Source organism: Caloenas nicobarica, chromosome 4 (genome assembly GCF_036013445.1).
Source record: "Caloenas nicobarica isolate bCalNic1 chromosome 4, bCalNic1.hap1, whole genome shotgun sequence".
NCBI lineage: Eukaryota > Metazoa > Chordata > Aves > Columbiformes > Columbidae > Caloenas > Caloenas nicobarica.
Genome location: NC_088248.1, coordinates 64,110,575 through 64,133,019, shown reverse-complemented (window position 1 = coordinate 64,133,019; position 22,445 = coordinate 64,110,575). Strand labels below are relative to the sequence as shown.

The following is a 22,445-nucleotide window of genomic DNA, read 5'->3' as shown; positions in this document are numbered from 1 at the left end:
CGGGTGAGCGTCCACCGGGTCCCGTGGTGTCTCGGCAAGGCACCGGACAGCCGCCGAGACGTGCTGCGGCGGTGCGGGGGGAAGAGCGATTCCGCAGGGGCAGAGCGGTGCGGGGGGCCCCGCAGTCGGAGGACCCGGCGGGGCCGGGGTCTCCGGTCACAGCCTCCTTGCCCACCGGCGTCACTGCTCTCCCCTGGAGGAGCGGTGCGGGGTCCCGGCCGCCGCGCGACTTGGCTGGGAAATGGTTCTCGGTTTCCCCCGCAGCAGCAGACAAGGCGAAAACATACCCCACTTTGGGGAGGCTTTTGGACAGGCAAGGAGCGGTGGCATCCCTGAAGCGCGTCCGGGCGAAGAAGGTGCTCTACATTTTTCCCATCGCCTGGGGAAAAAAACAGGCTCCTCGCGGGAGGCACCACTGCCACCGCCTTAGAGGCTCTCCCGGCCGCGGGGATCCGGCTTTTCGGCCGCCGCGGTCAGCCCTGCTCCAGGAGCGCTCCCGGCCCGCTGCGGCAGGAGCATCCCCGTCTTGGGCTCCGGGGCTCTCCGAGCCGAGCTGTTTGCTCTGGGCGGTTTGGTGCTCTAGGCCCGGGGAGCCACCGGGAGGGCAGCTGAGCTTCCCCGTTCCCCCGGCCCGTGGGCCTCGCTCGGGGCGCTTCACCTTCTCACTGACAGGAGAAGCGGAGCAGAAAAGTACCTGCCAAAGCCCCAGGCTTGCCGGGGAGAGGCCCTTAACCCCCGGGCCACCTTTGCCCCTTGCTCCCGGGAGCCCCTGGGAGGCCAGGCAGGTGCTGTGCCGCCGGGGGAGCTGCCTGTGCTGCGGCATCTTCTGCTGCTTCTCCTCCTCCCGGGGAAGCGTCGATGGTTTCTGCCTGACAAGTGAAGCGGGAGAGAAATCTACGTGATTTCCTGTTTTATTACCCTGCGAGCGAGCAGAAGGTATCTAAATATAGTCAGCCTCCCGGTTGCAGAGTTGGTCTCTGCGCCTGTGCGAGTGTTTAATACACAAACACAAGCGCCTATGGAGACATATGCAACGATATACACAATTTACATTACATTTCAACAGTCGAATGTCTTGTAGCTGTGGTAGTTGCTCTCTCTCTCTCCCTCTTTCTATTGCGACTATTTTCTTTTAAGACTGGAGCTTGTCCACGGCCGGATGGAAAACGATTCCCATGGCTCCTGTACGGATTCGGGTTTTGGGAGAGGGTCCGAAGTTGCAATATATCGTTAGGGAGATTGTTTTCCTGTTGTAGCCGTGGATGTGCTGTTCAGCTGAGTTTGTGTTCGAGAAGGGATGAAGAGAGCGTGCTAGAGCCCGGGTTCTGCTGATAACTTCAACGTCGAAAATCCAGAGTAATGCCTTTGGCCCTTGTACAGTTACACGCGGGTTAATAGGTATTTTGACATTAAGAAAAGACAAAAAGACTCAGAGCGTTTGCTTTATATTTTAAATGGTAAAGTTATAAGTAAAAACAGGAATAGAAACGCCTCCAAATTCCCGTAAAATTCCATTAAATTAGTGATTAAATTTTCTCAAATATCGAATTTTGCCGGTCTCCACCGAAGACACCCTCAAAGCAAAAATATTCGATATTAAACACTGCCCTAAAATTCCAAGTAACTTCATTTGAATAATCTATTTCAGTAATTTCTGTTTGGAGTAAAATGCGTCTTTGTTTTACCAGATTCGGAGAAAAATAGTTTGATGCTTTATCCTATGTATGTTATCCGTGTTACAACCCGGGAAACCCCGGGGAAGCCCTAATGACCGACACTTTCTTTTCACATCAGGCGGTTCCCTACAGTGCTACATCCGTCAGCAAGCACGAAGCAAAATAATAAACCACGGTGCATTACGGGAAAAAGCAGGCTTCGAAATAATCCTCTTTCCAACAGAGAGCCCGACGGAAACCATACCGGGCTTCGCCGAAAGCACCCCACACACACTCCCCGCCGCTTTGCCTCCACATCCTCACCGGCACCAAAAGCTCCGCTAGTGTAAATTGTCCCATCGACGCTGGGATGGGAGTCAGCGGCTGTATGTCTTGTATGGGGTTGCGAGCCTCATATGGGGCTGCAGGCAGAGAAACATCCCCAGGGGCCAGAAAAGGAGCAAACTGAGTTGTCTGCGGGTCAGCAGGGGCTCCTCCTCACCTTCCCAAGTGCACGGGGGCTTTGCTCCTGCCATCCAAAACTTTCATTTTCCCAGGAGGAAAAGCGGTGAGAAAGGTGGAAGGAATTTTTTTTTCTTTTAAGATTTCAGGATCGGGCCTAATATATGTCAGTCCTCGCGCATCCGCCAGCGTCTGCTCCATAGAGCACCCTTTTCGCCAGGAACGCTACATATAGAGCGCTGCTTTCGTCGGCAGGATTGCCGACTCGCCCGTGGGAACAGAACCAAAACCAAAGCATTCCCCGGGTGCCCTATCGGCTTCAGGAGCAGTGAGGTCGCCCCGAGCACCCGCTGGGGCCGCCGTCGCTCCTCTCCCCCCACCGAGGGCAGCCGGGGCTGCCAGCCTGGGTGCACACCCCCTGCAGGGCAAACGCCCCCAGCCTGCAGCTCTGGTTGTCGGAGCCTGGAGAAAATGAAATAACAAATCGGGAGAGAGGGTGACGGAGGAACAGCCCGGCTGTCTCTTAGAGGGGCTTGCGAGAACTGCGGCCGGGAGGCCACTCCGTGCTCGGGAGCCGGAGGGAAGGCCGTGCGATCCAGCGGGAAAGGAAAGAAGCCGGGGGTGCCCGAGAATCGGCGGCGCCCAGGAAAAGCGGAGTCCTGTAAGCGGGGCTCAGACAGGTCTCCATCGGTGTGGGGAAAATGCGGCAGCCAGCACCGGGTCCGGTCCCTTTGAGCATCATTTACCGGCCTCAGCCCCTCGGGTGGAGCTGCCCACCCCAGCGCAGGCTGCTCGTTCCGTCCAGCAGAGCTGGCCCGGCGGGGCGGCGGAGGAGGGGAGCCGGTGGCGGGGATGCGCTGCCAGCACCGTGACGAGGGCCCGGACTCACCGCGGAGGCTCGGAGGGGATTTAGTCCAAGGTGGGAGGCTGCCCCAAGTGGCTATCGCGGTTGTGTCGGGATACAAACAGGCTCGGCCATTTCGCCGAGGACTGCAAAGCCACGTCCTGCAGCCCCAGCCGGAGCCTCCGGCCGCCCGCGGTCCCCGGCCCCGGCCTCTCCGCCAGGCTCCAGAAGAGAGAAAACAATCCGCCGGCCCACGCACTTTCCCCGGGAGCTGCTAAGGTTTCAGACCGATACTGCCCGTGGAAGCGGGCAACTGCCGGGCCGCCAGCCCGCACAGCGAGACGTCCCTCGCCCGGAAAAAAACATTTATTGTGCCCGCGGCTCCTCCGACCGCAACGCATCCTCACCGTCACCCAGGCAGCCGTGAATTAAACCAGTGATCCCGGCTCTCCGGCGTAAGGGGGAATCGCTCCATCCTGGACACGCGTTATCAAATAACTCCTTAAGGCGCCCGGCCCGAGCCCTTCCGTCCTCTCCGCTTCGCACGGAGGGAACCGGCGCCGCACGGTGCACACGGGCAGAGCGGCGCGGGGACCGGAGCAGAGATCCCCGCCAGGCCCCACGATCCCCACCGCCGGTGCTGTCTGTTCCCACCAGAGACACCGCCAGACTCCGTGCGAGTGGGAAAAGGAGGGACGTGATCTGAACTACAGCCTGAAGTCTGCTGCAGGGAAAAAGTCGCTGGGGAAACCCGTGTCCACTCTCAGAAACGACACAAGCAGCAGAACTAAGTGTTAAACTAAAGTTTATAAATTAAAAAGGAAAGAAAAAAAAAGTACAGCGGGTAACTTACAAACATTCACAATTCATTTGAAGTAAATAATCTAGCTGAGTGCACAGTGCCATTAAAAGAGAAAGGGAAAGGAAAAAAAAAAGGAAAAAAAAAGAGAGCAATTAGTTACCTTGAAAGAAAGAGACTGTAATTACATTGCTGAGGAGATCAGAAATCCCCGCCCCTGAAGGAGAGGTCTGCAGAAGAACTGTAAAAGGCACTGATGGTATTAACATTTCCCGTTACATCGATTTCTTAAAAAGCCTGACTAGAAATATTCACATTGAATATAAAAATAATAATAACAACAACTTTAATACAACTGGAAAGTGCGAAAAAATCCATAACTCCTCCCTCCCCAAACACGGAAAGATCTCAGGAAAAAAAGGAAAAGAAGAAGCCTGGAGTTTTGATAGAAGTCTCACCCTTTTGTGACATATTTATCCTTTGCCAGGGATCATGGAGCACAGGAATAACATGGACAACAAGAGCAGGGGGGATCTGAAAGAGGCTTCCTTACATTCAGCACCATACAAGGCACACTCGGTTTGCAACGAGTTGGAAGACCAAGGACTCAAACAGACGTCAAAAATAATCTTCCTTACAATCCACCGAGGGAGTCCTTGATCTTGTCTTTTGAGCTGCATTTCGTTTTGCGGGTTGGTGTTTTTTTTTTTTTCCTCTCCTTTTTTTCTCTCTTTCTCTCTCCCACACAAGATCGAGTCTCTACCAATCCGAAGCGAAATAAAACAAACAAACAAAAAGTCTACACCAAATACACTGACAACATGGATACCATGAACTAGTCGTGCCGAATCGTGAGAGTCCTCGGCTGGAAGGGGGGACAAGGTGAGGGTCGGGGCGGGGGTGGCTGAGAAGCCCTACGTTGGAAGAGGAGAGGGTGAGGAACCATCCAAATAATATTAATAATAAAAATAACAATAAAATAATAATAAATACTGTCCAAGGCACTGAGAGCTGCAGTTGGGGCTCTGGATTTGAGAAGCTGGATGGATGGATGGATGGATGGGGGGGGTGACAGAGGGGAGGTGGGTGTTCTGGCTGCCAGTGTGTGTGGTGGGGGGGCTGCGGAGGGTGGGATGTATGTGTGCCCCTCACTGAGTGCCGGCGGCTGCGGCGCAGGTGGACAAAGCCCACCCGGGCAGGCAGTAGTAGGGGTAGTAGTAGGAGGGCTGGAGGGAGAGCAGCGAGGGTGGCCGCAGCACCTCGCCAGGGTGGTACTGTCTCTGGTCATCGCGTACCAGCACTTTGACGGCCACCTTCTTAGCGGCGGGGGCGGCGGCCAGGAGGTCGGCAGCCATCTGCCGCCGCTTGGTCTTGTAGCGCCGGTTCTGGAACCAGATCTTCACCTGCGTCTCGGTGAGCTTCAGGGAGGCGGCCAGGTCGGCCCGCTCGGGCCCCGACAGGTACCGCTGGTGGTTGAAGCGCCGCTCCAGCTCGAAGACCTGTGCGTGGGAAAAGGCTGCGCGGGAGCGCTTCTTCCGCGGCTTCGGCGCCGCCACCTCCTCCTCCCCCGGCAGCAGCTTCCCGCACTTGCCCGCTCCATCCTCCTCCTCCGGAGGGCTGCGATCTGCGGGCAGGGAAAGAGCACGGCGGTCAGGGCAGGCAAACACCGGGATACCCACATCCCCGCGCCCCGCACCGCTCCGCGGACAGTCCGCACCCTCGCAGGCGTCCGGGCGCGCTCCTTGAGGCCAGCCTGCAGCGAACGGGCGGGCGGAGGCCCCGCCGAGCCGCTGCCCATCCCGCCGCCGTGACAGCCGCCGCCAGCAGCCGTTTCTCGCTGTCCTTAAAGCGCCGGGCGCCCTCCCGGGCTGCGGACTCAGCCTGGCAAAGCGCTCTGACCGATCCGCCCTCTCTCGTCCCGCGGGACGCGTTTCGTGCGCCTGTTGCCCCGGCAGAGCCAAGGCCCGTCGCACAAGCCCTCGGGGCCGGCGGAAAGCCCCGATCGCCTCCCGCTCCAGGCCCCACCCCGGGACCCTCCCGCCCTACCCGCGAGGGTGCGGAGGGGCCGCCGCCGAGGCCGCCCCTACCTGAGACGGCGGCCGACATCTCGCTGTCACTGAAGCCGGCGGCGTCCCGCTCCGCCGCCTCCGGGGGCTGCACCTCCTCCGCCGCCGCCGGTCGTCCCCCGCCCGTGGTTTCGGCGGGGCGGGCGCTGCCACCGGCGCCCTCCTCCTCGGAGCGCCGCTCGCCCTCGGGGTCCTCGCTGAGCGCCGAGTCCGAGTCCCAGCCCGCCGGCGTCCGCGGGCCCGGGGCGCGGGCGGCGGTGGCGGGCGTCGGGAGCGGCGGGCCCTCGGCGGCCCCGCACAGCCGCCAGCCGCCGGCCGCCCCCGGGGGCGGTGGCCGCCCCGCCGCGTGGCGGGCGCGCTCCTCCTTCTTGTTGAGGATGGCCTGGATGGAGAAAGGCGTCAGGGCGTTGCCGCCGCGGACAGCCATGGCCCGGCGGCGGGCGGCCCCGCGGGCGAGCAGCGGACCGCGCCGCGCCTTCAGCTGGGCGACCGCATCGCCGGCCGCGGCCGCGTCGGTGCCGGGCCCTTCTCTGCCGCCGGGAGGGCGGGCGCCAGCGGGGGCAGCCTCTCTGCGCCGCTGCCGGCCCGCCCGCCCATAGGGCCGGGGCCACCGCGCCGCGCTCCGCCGGGCGCCGCCGCGGGTCCCTGGCGGCGCGGTCGCTGCCTCCGCCCCGCTCTGTCCCGCCCCGCGCCCGCCCTCTCCTTTTTCTCCCGGCGGCGCTGTCATCCCTCACCGCGGCCTGACAGCGCCGGCCCCGCGCCTTCCCATTGGGCAGCCCCCGCGCAGCCCGCCCAGCGATTGGCTCCCCGCCGCGGGGCGATGCGGCTCCGCGGGGCGCGCGGCGGGGCGCGCCGCGACTTAACCCCTTGCGGCCCGCGGGGCTCCACCCCCGCCCGCCGGCCCGGGCGCCGCGCTGCCCGCCGGTGCCACCCGTGGCGGAGGCGACCCTCGGAGGCAGGGTTCCTCTGCTTGGCGAAGAGCGGCGGCTGCCGCCCGGGGAGCGAGGGATAATAGTTCCAGCGTGTTTCCCCTCTCGGCCGAGCCGGGCGACGAGCGCTGCAGCTCGGTGGCGGGGACGGGTCCGGTCACGGCGGAAAACGACTCGGGGGAATGGGAACAACGCCGCAGGCTCGCAAGCATTTGGTGCGTGCTGCTCGGGGAAGAGCCTCGAGAAATAGCTTGTTGCAGGGTCTGTCGGGCATCGCGACGCCGCGCCGGGGCCAGGGCTGTGTGAGGTGCGGAGCAACCTCCCGAAACCTCCGGCCGCTCGCCTTGTGAGTGTAAATGCAAAGTAGCCTCGACTGTTTATCGAAAACGGGCTTTTCGCCCGATATTTGTTTAAAAGTGTGGTCAGTTTTATGTTAGGGACGTTCTTCGGCCCATGGGGCTTTGAAAGACCGCTTTCGGAGGGCAAGTTCTCGCAAATTAAAGACTACTTTCCTTGAAACCATTCTTTCCCTAAAAAAAAAAAAAAGGCCCTAAACAAGAAGCTTTTGGAAACTATTACACGCACGTGAGTTGTATCAATGCGACTCATTGCCAAAGCAACAATGTGCCCCAAGTATCATGCTTGTCTTTATTTCAGACATTATTTGCATTCTCAGAACTAACAGAAAAGTCCCGGCGAGGTTATCAGCAGGTACACGAAAAATGAAATTCCAGCGCTTCACGACCGTGATTTTTTTGGTGCTGGGGAGACGCGGCAATGTAACGAACTAGAGAATATCACAATCATATCCCCAAACTTGGTTTCGCTTCGTGAGCCGAATCCGCAGGGTGTTAACCTGCTTCTTCACGGGCGTGCGTCCACCTTCAACATTTTCTTACTTGATCCCGCAGAGATGAGCGCCTGTTCGCAGTAGACCACGAAGCCACGATAATCGATTATCAACGAGTCTGGCACGAATTAAGTGTTTTCATTCACCATTCCGATCCTGAAAATAAATTAATATAATAAATAATCCCTCTTTCATTTGCAGCACGAAGCCGGAGAGCAACTTTGAGTGACTGGAGGAGAATAGGCTTTATCTTTCTGAACAAATCCAGCCCATTAAAAAATAAACTTGCTTGGAATCACCCATTACCTTTTTTTTACCACCCAGATATTTCCCGGGAAAGCCATCGCTTCTGCCACCCAGATTTCCGTGCCACAATACATTCAGGAAATATCCAGAGGGGATTTTTTTTTTCTTAAGAGCTGGAGGGAAATAAGAGGCATCTGGAGAAGCTGCGAGAAATCCACTTACGAGATGTGCAGGAGGTGTAGGAAGGGTGCCTTGTGCTGGCATTTTGAGGGGTGCTAAACAGCCGAGAGAATAAATTTGAGGTGTTAGAGGAGATGCGTGGTCAGATACGTGGGTATAGAGAAGGGCTCCGCGCTTCTAAGGGGAAAAGCTGGAGGTGCGAGTGGCAGGAGCTGACGGCCGGAGAGGGACCCTGGGCACGGCGGAGACGGGGCGCTCCGGGCAGGACTGGCCGGGCAGCTTTCCGGGCTCGGCTCAGGTGCGGCAGGCCGCCGAGCGGGAGGCACAGCAGGCAGCTGCTCTAGGGCTGGGGGAGCGGCGGGAAGGAGGCAGAGGCGCTCTCCCCGGTGCGCTTCCCTCCAAGCTCCGGCACAGGCAGTTTCCAGCCCGCGAAGTCCCTGATTTACAAGGTTTCGCGTCCAAGCTCTTGGAAATACCTGCGGTTAGTTTACAATGGCTGTAATTCTTTGCTAATTTACCCAACTCTCCCTCCCCGCCACCTCCTTTTATTTTTTTTTTTTTTTCTGTCCCCCTCTCCCGCCTCCCGGGGCGATCTCTGCGCCCTCTTCCCGACCAGAAAACTACTGTTTGGGGGAGGAAATGCCTGGGGAGGAGGCCGGGAGCGAGCAGCAGCGGGGTAAGGCGCAGGGGAGCGGCAGGAGGTCGGGCAGGGCCGGCGGTCCCGGGGCTGCGGCGGCCGTGGGCCAGCTGGGTGGTCCCGCCGCGCCCGCCCTCCAGCCCCGCCGGCGGCGACGGGCAGCGGGAGGGAGGGAAGGAGGGAGGGATGGGGGGAGAGCGGCGGCGCGGCATTGCTCAACGCTGACCGCCGGGCGGAGGGCTCGTAGCCGGCTCCCGGCCTCCTTCAGTCGGGGCAGCACCGGAGGGCCAGGTCTCCCCGGCCGCGGCGTGAGTCGGGAACGGGGCCCCCGCCGAGCGGTGGGGGAAACTGGGCGCAAACTCTCCTCGCAGGAAAAGGCTCGAGGGGGACGAGAGGAGGCAGCGGGGTGGGCAGCCGAGAGGGCAAGGCAGCGCCTGAAACGGGGATGTCGGTGGGGGCACGATTCCCACCTTGCCCACACCCCTAATAAGGGCTCCGCACGCCCCCGCACTCCTATTCCCCGAGGTTTGGAAGCAGCCAAAACCCATATGTTGTGTCGGATCCGCCGTTTTACAGACGTGTATTACATTGCAGCGGGGAATACCCAAACCCCGCCGTGCCCCGTAACTGCCTCTCCCCGCGCACACCGGAGACCCCCCCGCCTCTTTATCCGACACCCCGCTCAGGAGCCCGGCAGCCGCCCGTCTCCGCTCCCGCCCGGCGGCGGCCCGGAGGCCCCGCAGCGGAGCCGGCCCGGCGCTGCCGGCGGACGGGCTGCCCCACCTAGAGGCGTCCCCGCCGCACTGCCCAGCCCTGGGCGGCCAGCGGGTCCGTGGTGACACCGGGGCCGGGGTGGGCCACGGCAAGGCCACCCCATGTGGGGACACCGGTGGAAAGGCACAGCCCCAGTGCCCTGTCCCACTATCCATGACAAACCATGGTGCGGGCTGGGAACGCGGGAGCGGAGCCTGCCTGGCTTTTTGCAGTCTCCTGAGACGTTTTTCTCGCCAGGTGTGAGGAAACTCGCTCACAGAAAGCCCCGCATATAGTGCGTGGGGCGAAGAAACAGGGAAAGATGTGTCCTGCTTCACGGATATCTTACAAACACAGCAGATAAACATGTGAAAGAGAGCGCACACATCCACGAAGGTGGCTGCAAAACCTTAGAAGAGCCTTTGCAAAGAGCACACACCACATAACGTTGTATGAAAAAAATCTAGATGGTCCTGGAGTGGGAGTAGCTTGTACTGGGAAAAGGAAATGTTATAACCTTTTCTTCAGGGTAGGATTTTTCTTTCTGGGAGATTAATTAGTGACGTGGCACCTGTGTGCTGGCTCTCGGCCACACTTAGAGCGAGGCTAGTTCAGGACCGGTGTGCCACTTCTGTCCTGGCTGTCTGCCACCCCGAGCCCTTCTCAGCCCTGAAGCAGGCCAAAGAGTTTTGTGGCCCAGAGCTACCTGGCTACCCTTACCCCTCTTGGCAGTGCTTCCCCGAGGTGATGTTTTTTCCCGGACAGAAGCTGTCTCCACAGCCTCGTCCCTAGGTTGCCTCCTGATATACAGAGAATGATGCAAATCCCTGCAGAGTCTCCTATTGGGTCTTCCAGGGCCTTAGGTGGAAGACGGCAGTGGTACGAATGGTGTTTCTTCCTACAAGGAATAGTAATCCCCTGTGATTCTATTGGCGATGGAGAAGACCTTGGCTGTGCTTCTCTCTGGCTGTGCAGCAAAGGCACATAAATGTGTCCTGGACAGCTTGCTGGTTTTGCAGGAAAGTCTCAGTTCATCTGCTTTTGAACAGGTTTTGACTCTTTCTTAAATAATAACAAACTATTGCCAAGTAAATACAACTGTAGCTACACAGTAGGTGACAGCTGTGCATCTCTAAAACAAGTTCTGAGCAGGATTGCTCTGTGCACTTTGGGAAGGACCTCATGTAAGTAACTGCTGCAACACTCAGCCTTCAAATTGCTTTTTTTCAGCTGACGTCAGGATTCTGTGTTGTTGCTGAGCTGTAACTGTAACATGCTTATGGACTTCAGTGAAAGAAGGATAGACCGCCTACAATTAAGAGAAAAATCCGAATGATTTTTAGAATTCAACCGAATACTAAACCTGGAGAATGTGCAAATATTTTCCTGACAACAAGAAGTTTAATCTTACGGACTTGACAATGTCTTAGCAAATTAGCTCAGTAGGTTTTAATAGCTGGCTTGCAATTCCCTTCGCTGTACATATTCCTTATATGGGGAAAAGCCTGTGTGCCTTAAGGCTGGGAGACTCAAACACAAACATTCCTATAGGAGTTTACAACCAAACTGAAAGAAACGCTTGAATCTTGCTGGTTGCATATATATGGTGACATGATTTGGCCAAGTTTTATTGCTCAGAGCTGTTGTTTCTGGGAAAACCAACCCAAATCTCCCTCTTGTTGCTTCATCTTCACAATAAAAAGCAAAGGCTTGGCATGCAGAGTACCAAGCATGGAAACAAAACTACCAATATTTCATTTCACCACATGGCAGCTTTTTTCCCGAATTATTCCTCCTTGCAAGACCCTGCAAAGGACAAGACATATGGACTATATAATCATCAAGCTCCCAAGAAAGAATTAAGCTATACAGCCATTTCATCTGCTTAGTGCCAGGAGGCCACTAGCTATGGACGCACTGAGAGCCCTGACCTGCAGCTGTGTTCAGGCAAGTCCATCTTTTGAAATAAATCTTCTCTTTGACTATTTCCTTATTTTTATGCTAGGCTTTCTACTACCCACGTAAATGGCTATATATTTCTCATCTTCTGATGTATTTATCTGTGGGATAGAAATACAACCAGGACAAGATTTACTAATTGATTTACTAATAAAGCAAACCAGTGTATTCAAATGGCTAGTTAAATCTCATAGTCGTTAATTAAAGCTTTTGAGTTTTTCTGTGAAATAAATATAGTGATATTTAGCTCCTGCATTTAACTTTCTATCTGTTTCAAGCAATTTTAAAAGGAGGGGGTAGTCTATTTATTTGCACTCTCTGATAGAAGAATTGAAGTTGAAACAAATTGAATGATTTATGCCAAAATCATATATGTGTGAGTCATCCATACAGTATCTGGGCTAGCTACTTGTTCTGATTTTTTCCTTATTATTTGCTAGAATATTTTAATGAATTTTCACCATATTACAGTAGTGCATTTGGTGTATGCAAGTCTGTAGGCTTCTAAGAACATGCATACAAAGATTAATCATTTGGTGTTTATTTGATACAACATCATCTGAAGTCCAGATTTCCTTTACCATTGCTCCTCAATCTATAAATAACTAATAACCTTTCCTACTTTTTGTTTGAAATAGTTGAGTTTGTTTTTGACGTATGATGGACTAACTTGGTAATTAAATCAATGGATATGTTGGGGTAACATTTAAATATTTTTGTTGCTTCTGATGCTTAGGTAAATCAAGTAAGCCTGCTGGCCTCTCAGGATACTGGAACTGTTTACATTTATAAAGTGATTTCACATCTTTGTCTAAGAGTCACATTTTTATTGATAGCAAGTCAAGTCATTTTATATTAATTTTTCTGTCTCTTTATTTTTCATATCAGGAGTAGACACCCAACAATGGTAATATCTGGGAGTGTTTGGGACTTATCCATTATACATTTATGCAGATCACCAGTTACTCAAAACCTTCAGAATTTGAGATCATGGACTCAGTTTTTTCACATCCTCCTGACACTGTATGGGAAGCCAGAACCATGGAGCTGGGATGTGACAATTCTGTGCACATCTTGGGCGGTCTCTTGCATACCGTGCTGGCTGTCATTGTGCTTGCGCAGAGAAACAGATCTGACTCAGGAGCTCCAAACTGGACTCAGTTGCCTCAAACGTGGTGTGTTGCAGAGATGAGAATGGTGGTGTATCTGTTCTGTTCTGGATCCAGGCCTATGTGTTTGACTTCATATGTGTGAGTTCACCAGGTAATTGCGCAGAGTGGTTGGTCTGGTCCCTTCATTGAGCAAAGAAGGAAGCTCCATGGTAGCTCTGCTCTCTAAAGGGACCTCAGCCTTTCTGAGAGCTTTTTGACACCTCTGGTGGAAAACAAGGCCCCTCAACTCTACGTGCTGTGTGACAGGGGAGTCCACGACTGCGGCTGCATTGCACGGCCATAGTGTTGGCCTTGCCGTGATCCTTGCCCAGTAACCTGCGGTGGAGCAGTCAAGCCAAGCTGTTTGAGCATGGATACCTTGGATCCAATGTCGGGTTTATGAAGTTAGGGCAATTAGCAGGTTCACTGTGTGAGTTGTTTCCACTGGCAATCATTTTGTATGTACAGTGACTGTACATTTCATCTGAACACAGCTTTTACATTAAATCACTACTTTTTTTGGCTTGCTATGTGAGAATACAAATACTTACATAAACTTCACAAATAAATTAGTGACTTGGTTTTGTTCAGTTCACATGCAAACTTAATTGGCTGCCTGAAAATTAGCAAACATGACACAAGTCGTCTGCAGGCAATACAGATATTGTTCATATTTTCTGTGTGTATCTTAGTGAATAGAGACATTGAGCATGTCAATTACGGATGACTTCAAATATGCACCCTGTCTCATCCTTATGACACTCATTCTCTCCTCTCAGAATTTCCATCTTCATTAGTGTTGTCTTTAGAGATTCTGAGTTATAGGTTGCCTACTTCTGAGCATTTTTATGGTGTTGAGGGGAGCACAGCCTGAGTGGTTTCTCAGGGTATTCTTGTCATAGAAGTCACTATTTTTATAATTCATCAGCAAGACACATTTTGGGATTTACCTAGCAGAAGAAAACAATATTAAGACAGGTGACAGATGACAAAGAATGAAAATGTGTAATATGACAAAAGCAGTTTGTACCCTACCTGTTACATGAATAAGAGTAAATTATATGGTTGAAGAAATCTCCAGTACTAAAGGACTCCTGTGGCTTAGTGGAAAACTCTCACGATGTGAGAGGCAACAGACATATGGGTAGGCAAAATGTCAGTTATGAATCCCTTTGAAAACCAAGAAAGTCCTTGTATTTCTCCAGGAGGTTTTTCTCAACAAAAGGATGCAGAAATCCGCCTTCAAGTGAAATGGAGAAGGCAGAGGAGTGCTGGCTGGAAGGACATTTTGGTAATACTTTCAAGATGGCAAGTTGTGATTTCCTGCACCGTGGATGAGGTTATTGTTGGCAGGAGTTTTCTGTTCTCCTTGCCTGGGAAAGTGGGTAGTGTGTGGTGTACCCTTCTAGTGCTTTATAGTATTGTCTATATTTTATGAGAGCTGATTAAAACCCTAGCACTTTATATACTCTCAGCATTCCAAGCCCATTTAGGACCACTGTAGAGTACTGCCTGTAGGAAGCGTTAAAACCTGGTCTTCAGCCAAAAATGCTGCTGTCAACTGTCCTTCTGTATCTCTGGAGGATTTCTGATGTGACTATGTTTCACACAGTGTACACTTTGTGCAACATCTTTGTGTCAAAGAGACTCCCTTTGAGAATGGATGTGCAGGGTAATGTGCTGGTTTGCATTAGATACGCTCCCTCATCAGGAAATACAGCTCTTAACAAAGCAAAGAGTTATGCTTCATAGCTCCAAAAATATATCAGCAGTATAGTCTTCTACAAAATATGCAACAAAGTCCTTGTAGTCTAACCTCCTTGTACTGTCATGATGATTTCTGGTTGACTGACCATCCCAAACAGGAATGATATGTGTGCATATTGATCAGTCATTCTCCTGTTAATATTAATATCTCTGACTTTGCCCATAGTTATCATGGGGGGACAAAATTTGTCTGAAGTCAAAGGACCTTCATATAAAATAATATTTCATTCACAGGATTTAATTCAGCTATTTTAGTGGCTTCTCAAGAGATAACTAGGAAATCTCTGCAGCCATAAGGTGTGTTGACTTTGAAGCCCTGAGAACTGCTGGCAGACTCTGGAAGAGTTACACTACCCTTGGAGAGAAGAGCTGACATCCCTGCAGTCTATGGGGGCTATGGCAATACCTGGCATGGAAGAACTTCCACCTTCCAACCCCAAATGCCTTGCTTCTAGGTCCGCATTTGGCCAGGGGCACTATTACAGCTCCTAGAGCTGTTTTCTAACACATGGTGACTGCAGAAGCAAGCCTGGGCAGGTCATATAACTGCTTCGGTATAAGGTAGCAGCCGCTTCTACGGAAAGCATATTAGGTGTCAGAACACCTGTATAATGAGATAGTGAGATCCTTTCAGTGAAGAGAAGACAAGACTACTGGCTGTGGAGCTGAAAAGGAGCCTGTCATCCACAAATCAGTGTCATGACAGGAATCCGTGCATTGCTTCATTTCAATAGCCATAGCCCTTTGGACATGGTATGTGGTAGTGGTATTTCTCATGAACAGCTCAATGCCATATTCTTGCCTTTAATAAACTCCTTTTCAGAAAGTGTTGTTTTTGAGCCCCGTGATAAGACCAGTTCATAAAAATATTTGGATGTTATTTGCTGTGGCTAGCTTTGATACGCATCCCTTATCATGTGTCTTTCATGTGCCTCTGGGCCCCAGACGACATGTAGAAGTCTTCAGTGCATTTTCTCCAAGATACAGAGAAAGTTTGATGGTTTCCTTCAAGAGCAGGCTTTATTTTCCCACCTGCTGACTCATCTGGTTTAGGTTGTTGGCTGTGACCCAAATCTTGCTTGCTGCGTCTTGGGAGCCTGAAAGATGATTCCAGTCACATCAGAGTTAACTGCAAAAAATGAGGAATAGGGATGGCTAATGAAAAGGGGATTATCATTGCTTTAGTAGATACTTTCACAACTTCTCTTATCATCTTTCAGCAGCTAGTAAATGTAAAGGCCCCTTGGCCTGTGTCTAACCTGTTTGGATGTCAGTTCATCCATGTACTTTTGCCGTCCACAAAAGTTCCTGGTCATGGCAAGAAGACTGAGAGGAGGGAACAATGGAGCTGATGGGAGGACTTTTGAAGAAATAAAAGGAGGACAAGGGCAGAGGGAGAAGCTAGATCTGCCTGATCCAAGACTATGCAACAAAATGATGAGGAAAAGGAAAAGAGCAGGGGGAGAGTAAAGGAAGGGAGAACCCAGAGCTGAGAGGGACCCTCAGAGGGAACTGGAGTGCATGGGATGGGGAAAGACAGGTGAGATGAGAAGTGATGATGGAGGGAATTAGATTTGCAAAGTGCTAGGAACAGGGGGCTGCAAAATGAGAGAAATGGAAAGGTCTGGGCAAGGTATCTGTGGCTGGAATGGATAGCTTCTATTAAACCTCCAAATCTAACTTGTTATACTTGAGAAAAAAATGTTAAATGCATTGCTCCTCAGGAAGTTTGATGTGCCTATAAACACAGAGCCTGTTATACAGGATTTATGTTGTATCTATAAACATAACACTAGATGGGTTTAGACCTCTACATGGCATGCCGCACAGTATATTAACGAATACAGAGCAGGAAATAGGTATTGCTGCCGAAACTGCTGACATCCTGCCTGTGCTGGTCTGTGCCATGCAGCAGCTCAGGAGGAGCTGATGGCTGGGCAGATCAGGGTGCCCAGGGCCATCTCATGCCAGCCCCTCCCGGCTCCTCTGTCGTGCCCTTGCGGGTCCAGCCTGTGCACGGTGCAGGCTGCGCTACCTGGCAGGCACCATTTGCCATCTAGCGGCGATTTTAGGACTATCTGTGCGTGGGAAACAATTTCCACCCCTCCCCCTCAACCAACCTGCAACCCTGCAATTTGTTTTCTAGAGAAGGTTTGCATGGTTGGTTCCTCAAAGCCTGCTGAACCACTTGTACAGAAACAGAGGGCCTGATGCATGTAACGGAGAACGGGCTTCCCTTTCTGTAGCGTGCACAGAGCTTGTCTTTGCGTTGCAATCAGGAAAATTACCTGCCTGCTTTCTAAGTGTGGATTTTGCAGGAGGAGAAGGCTAGGAAGGGCTCAAAAGCAGCTGAGTGAGACCTCAGCCCTGCTGGGAATAGGCTGGCAAAATGGAAATGCTTCCAAGAAGTTCAGGAGCACCAGGATCTTCACTGCTAACTTGTAATGATTCTGGCCCCAAACAGGTTCTTGGAATATGCTGAAATTTTTTCTCATATTTTAGTATACCCACCCTTGCCAGATCCCAACCAGACTAAGGCAGGATATTCTAGCTGTTGGGCAAGTATAGAGCAAATATTGGCCCAGTGGATATGTTGCATGTTGGCTCCACACCATCATCTCTCTCCCTGGTCAATGAAAATTGAAGAGCTGGTGCAGATGGACTGTTTCAAGCATGATGCCTTTAAGCAAAAACGAAAGTAATTGGACTTCTTTCCCTTTTTAAAAAAGCTGTCAGGCACTTTCCTATTCTTTCTTTTCTTACAGCAGAAAAGAGGTGATAAAAGCTGAGGAAGAATCTGAGAAAAGTGTGAAAAGAGGGAGGGAAGTGAAGGAATGAGATCTGGGAAGGATGCTGTATTCACTGGCATTGTCTTTGAACAACACCATTGCCTCAAGAAATCAAATGGGCAAATCCTAAGAGAAGGTTTAGGTGAACTTACTTGGAAAAGTGAAATTAAAAAATATTACATTTTATTATTTTTTTCTAAGGGGAGACAGCTATGAAGGAGTGGAAGAATTTTCCTTCTATATCTCATAGAGTGCCTCAGTACAACACATCCCCACATCCAGTACTGTGGTACCGTCTACTTGTCTTTATGTTCACTTATGACAGATTATTCCATTTTGGATTATTGCCATTGTGGTATATAATCATAGCAGCAAATATTATCCAATTGTATTTTAAGTACTTGGTACTTACACTCTGTTTTCAGAAGCAAAACTTCCCCAATACTGAAAATCCAATAAAATTGTTTAAGCATCTATTATGACGTTATAACGGTAACTGGACAGTGTTTGTTCATGCAAGAAAAATGAAGCTAGCAATATGTCTGTAACAGTAAAGCTTTGTGAATGTGTTATAAGGCACAGCTGCCTTTCTCTTTTCTTGGCTACACTTGAAGAGGCTCCCGGTCTCTTAGCCCGAGGCTAAGGCAAACTAATATATACCTGCAAAGCTTGACTGCAGGGCAAAACTCTGAGACCTTTATATGAAAAAAAAACATGGATGACTTAACAGTGGAAAAAAACAAGCTTGCTTTTTTCTTCTTTTCTTTTCTTTTCTTTTCTTTTCTTTTCTTTTCTTTTCTTTTCTTTTCTTTTCTTTTCTTTTCTTTTCTTTTCTTTTCTTTTCTTTTCTTTTCTTTTCTCTTCTTCTCTTTTCTCTTTTCTTCTCTTTTCATTTCCTTTCTTTTCTTTTCTTTTCTTTTCTTTTCTTTTCTTTTCTTTTTCTTTTCTTTTCTTTTCTTTTCTTTTCTTTTCTTTTCTTTTCTTTTCTTTTCTTTTCTTTTCTTTTCTCTTCCTTTCCTTTCCTTTCCTTTCCTTTCCTTTCCTTTCTTTCCTTTCCTTTCCTTTCCTTTCCTTTCCTTTCCTTTCTTTCTTTTCTTTTCTTTTCTTTTCTTTTCTTTTCTTTTCTTTTCTTTTCTTTTCTTTTTTTCTTTTCTTTTCTTTTCTTTTCTTTTCTTTTCTTTTCTTTTCTTTTCTTTTTCTTTTCTTTCTTTTCTTCTCTTTTCTTCTCTTCTCTTTTCTTCTCTTTTCTTCTCTTCTCTTTTCTTCTCTTCTCTTTTCTTCTCTTTTCTTCTCTTTTCTTTTCTTCTCTTTTCTTTTCTTTTCTTTTCTTTTCCAGTGGGGAAAGACAGAAAGAAAATATATGAGACCCTGAAAGCCAAGAACAAAATCAATTTTGATTTTTGAAAACAGAAAAGTAGCAAAACTAGATTAAGCAAAATGCAGAGAATTTCAGGTTATTAAAAAAACCTTTAAATCTAATCAGCAGCAAGGGTTAGGTGGCATGTGTTACTGTTGTCGCTGGAGAGCTGTAGGGTCTGGTTAGACATCACGTATTGGGAATAACCTGGAACAACTTGCCTGTTGGATCGGCCAGTCTTTACCTCCTTCCAAGACAGTGGCTACCAGGCAGCTGACTTCCAGAGGTGCCGGTGCTGGACCTTCACAGGGACATGAACTAAGTACTTGTGAGCTCCAGCCCCCTCTTTGGCAGTCCCGTCACACTGACCACTGCGGGCAGCGGGACAGGAAGGGTACAACCTCCCACGGGCCCTTTGTGCACGTCCCTGGTGGCTTCTCTCCCCACTTCCACGCTCAGTCTCTGTCACCCAGCCCTCCTCTGATCCAGAAGAGGAGTTGGCATCTCACTGGGAGTGTGCCCAGGAGTGTAGGACTCCCATTTTACTTTGATTAAAGCTTCCCCAAAAGGATATTTCCCGTGCTTGAGGGCCTGATGGAGTTTTAAGTTCAGAATTCGTTGAAAGAAGTTTTATCATCAGTTTAATTTTTTTTTTTTTTTAAGTGGCCTTATATTGCCTATTTACTTAGCCTGAAAAATCCTGGCTGAAGAGAGTTAAATAAGCACTATAATACCGAGCAATTCTTAGTGCTTGTTTATATAAAAAGAGCAGAGTGAACCAATCATTGTCTGAAATGAAAGCCACATTCTAGATCTCTGCTTGCTTTGGGCACTGAAGCAAGAATGGCTATTTAATTTTAACATTTTTAAATTTATCTACTGGAACTGGTGCTGGCATATCATGAATGTGATCACTGAGCATTTTTCTCCCATGTATTGCTCTTTATTCATTCATCTTAATTTATATTGACTTATATAAACCACTCTGTATCATGTGTGGCATGTTACAATAAAATCTAGAAAAGGGACATCATTAGAGGGTCAAGCTGTCCAGCTGACAATAAGACTGACAGCTTTGATAATAATTTTTTGTCAATCACATCCTCAGTACATGGCCCGAGGCACAGCCAGTGCCTGTGCTGTCTGGCTGTGTGATCAGCAAAGGAATCGTGTTTAAAAATATGGCTCAATTTTGGTCCATTCATGTGGTTTGCTGGTGAGGGAGTGCCCAAATTATACTGAAATACATGGTAAAACTTTTTATACTTTAGCTCTATTCTCACTGGCTAACTAAGCCAGGTAAGAGCTGCACTTTGTGTGTGGCTCCGCTGGAGCTGTGTATAGACATTGTCCTTCCAGGAGGAAAATCCCCAGAAGGAGCTCACCATGACTTCAGCACGTACGTGATCTCCAAACTGAACTGACGACTGACAGAAAGGTTTCTATTTCCCTAGTGGAAATCATCTTTATTTTCAATATATTTGGTGCCATTAGAGATCAGGGCTCTCAGACAGCTTTTCTACATCACAGTGCACCTTAGCTTGCTGGTAAGAGATGCTGATGGTGAGGATGGAGATGCAGACCCACAGCACGCCTGTGTCTTACATTCACTGTTAACTCCCAGCAGAGTTAGGTTAGTGCCTCAGAATGCTCAATAAATAAAAGCTAACGGCAAGCATGGGAGTGACATTATAGCTACCAGTACCAGCAAAGTAGTTCTAATAACTTTTCAGTACTTGCTTTTCACCTTCACTAGACCTCTTTCTAGTCTGTGTCTGCTTCACCCACCATATCCTGCAGAGCCTAAGTTTGTTGCATTGTGCTAACAAAGATCTAGACCTCAGTGCTAGCAGGGATCAGTAAAGTGACCCAGTCTGTCCTCCTGCATAGTCTAGGTCACCGATTGCCTCTCACATCATTACTACATCACATCCACACTGAGGGTGCAAGTTTCACAAGCCGTGGGTGTGAGATGTTGAATGAAGTAGTATACCAAAAATCCAGTAACGTGTCCCGCCACTGATCCCACTTTGCCTTTCAAGTGCCAGTATATCTTGCTGCCAACCCAAAGCAAATACACAAAATAAACAGTAAAACCTAATTGTTGGTGATGCTTTCTCTTTTTCCTATGAAGTTTTTTTTTTTTTTTTTTGATAATCTTCAGATAAGCTGTTTCCAACACGAGAAAACTGAGGCCTGTGATTATAAGAGGATTTACATTAATAATAATTAATATTGTGATATCTTCCTTGGAGGTAGATACCCACTGGGTGTCCCACTACCTCAGCAGGAATCCTGCACAGTGCCTGGGGAAGCAGCCAAGCTAACCGGGTGCCTGGTGAGGTGTCCGAGCTGGACAAACAACCCTTCAAAGTCTGTTTTAACACCTAACTTGGGGTGGAAGGAGATGCCTCATCCTGTTCAGGAGCCACAGGCATGAAGCCTACCTTGGAATTAAAATCCTAAGCATTTCTTTTTGACAAACGCTGAAGCTTAGCAAGTAGGATGTGTCATGGGATGTGAAATATCTTAACAGGAGAGAAAGTAGTACCCACCTTTGGATACTCTACAGCCCTCCTGAGACATATAGGTTCAAGTCCCCCATGCTCTAATCACAGCACAAGAAAAGCCTTTATTTTCTTTGTGTCTCTGGAAAAAAGGCCAGCAAAGGTCCATCCTTGGTGAAACCTAAGCAGAGGGCAGACATCATCTTCCAGCACTACACACCTGTCCTTGAGGAGCTAATCCAAGCTATTTCCTACAGGCCAGTGCTGTCAGCTTCCAGGACAATTTGCTCAGCTTTGTGGATTGCAGCTAAGGATCTAAATCCTGATATCAGAAGCTTTGATGCTTCATTTGGATTTCTAGCTTCCTCAGGGAGCCAGCTGGCTTAAATTCAGATGTTTCAACATTAGATCCAATTTAATCTTCGAGCATAACCCCAACCTTTACATCAGTTTTAGAAATGGGGCTTCGGTTCCTAAAGGACCCTGAAAAATCTTGTCCCATGTCAGAATTTAATTTCTCCCCCACTAGGGGAGAAACCATTGCACACCTGCAAGTAATTTCACCATTAAACTACCTGCGCTGCTGAGAAGTGAAGCAGCACATTATAGCTAGTCTAAATTTGGTTTCTGCTTTCAAAAACTGCATGATCTCTTCTTTGTACATAGTAGACAGCAAGGATCCCTGACTGGTTAGGTAATCTATGCTTCTTGCAAGAAGTCTTCTTGTTTTGTCACTAGGAAAAGATAAACTCCACAAATTAGCTCACCGTCCATGGATACACCAATTACTTGATACAGAGGTACCATAAATGCACATGAGAACTAATGGTTCACCTGGATGACCGGCCTAAGTGTACTCAAGTCCATGGTACAATTGAAGAGTGATTCCACATCTCCTCTCTGCCACATTGCCATCTTCTTTGTGCGGGCAGCAGTATTTGCACAGCCCCATCAGCAGCTGGTTTAGTGAACTGACGACATAAACATCTAATCTGCAGTTTTGTTTTGTAGAGGAAATTTCAGGCTTCCGTCCAGCAGCCTGTGACGGTACAACTCACCACTGGCATGGAGGAAGGCACTGGCCAAGGGGCAGAAGAAGAGGGAAGGTGAAGGTGCCTTGCAGTTGCGGTTGGACCATGAAACTCCACCCTAGGCTAATTAATTGCACAGACAGTGCCAAAAATCTATTCCTGCTCTTCTAAGTTACAGCCATGTCAAAACATATTTTTCTTCCCTGGTTGTTTGGCAAGTGTGTTATGTTCCTAGCTTTAAATACGGCTATCTAGGGACTCCCAGAGAGACATTTATTTTTATTATGTTTTTCTTTTGGGCTTTATTCACAAAGCCAGCAAAGATAAGAGCATAAAAGCTGAGATTTAACAGAGGAAGGGGTTTAAATAAGAAATAGCCTTTCAAGGAATTTTTGTGAAACACAGAATCTGGAAACAAGACTAGAATGTAGATAGAATTTCCTTCATGTTTAAACTTTTATGT

The 22,445-nt window shown here is 49.8% G+C and overlaps 1 protein-coding gene across 1 annotated transcript; it reads right to left on the bottom strand.

Annotated features, from left to right (window-relative positions):
* Nucleotides 1–4,908: 4,908 nt before the first annotated feature.
* NKX3-2 (NK3 homeobox 2) lies at nucleotides 4,909–6,253 on the bottom strand. Its single transcript, XM_065634761.1, has 2 exons — nucleotides 5,848–6,253; nucleotides 4,909–5,384 (listed from the first exon to the last, which is right to left on the bottom strand). The coding sequence occupies exons 1-2, from the start codon at nucleotides 6,251–6,253 to the stop codon at nucleotides 4,909–4,911; spliced, it is 882 nt and encodes a 293-aa protein (XP_065490833.1).
* Between the last annotated feature and the right edge of the window lie 16,192 nt (nucleotides 6,254–22,445).

What these genes read in the sequence shown, in the direction of transcription:
- NKX3-2 (XM_065634761.1), bottom strand. Translation starts at nt 6,253, where the DNA reads ATGGCTGTCCGCGGCGGCAACGCCCTGACGCCTTTCTCCATCCAGGCC. An exon ending in GATGTCGGCCGCCGTCTCAG is followed by an intron (nt 5,385 to 5,847) that starts GTAGGGGCGGCC and finishes CCCTGCCCGCAG; the next exon opens with ATCGCAGCCCTCCGGAGGAG.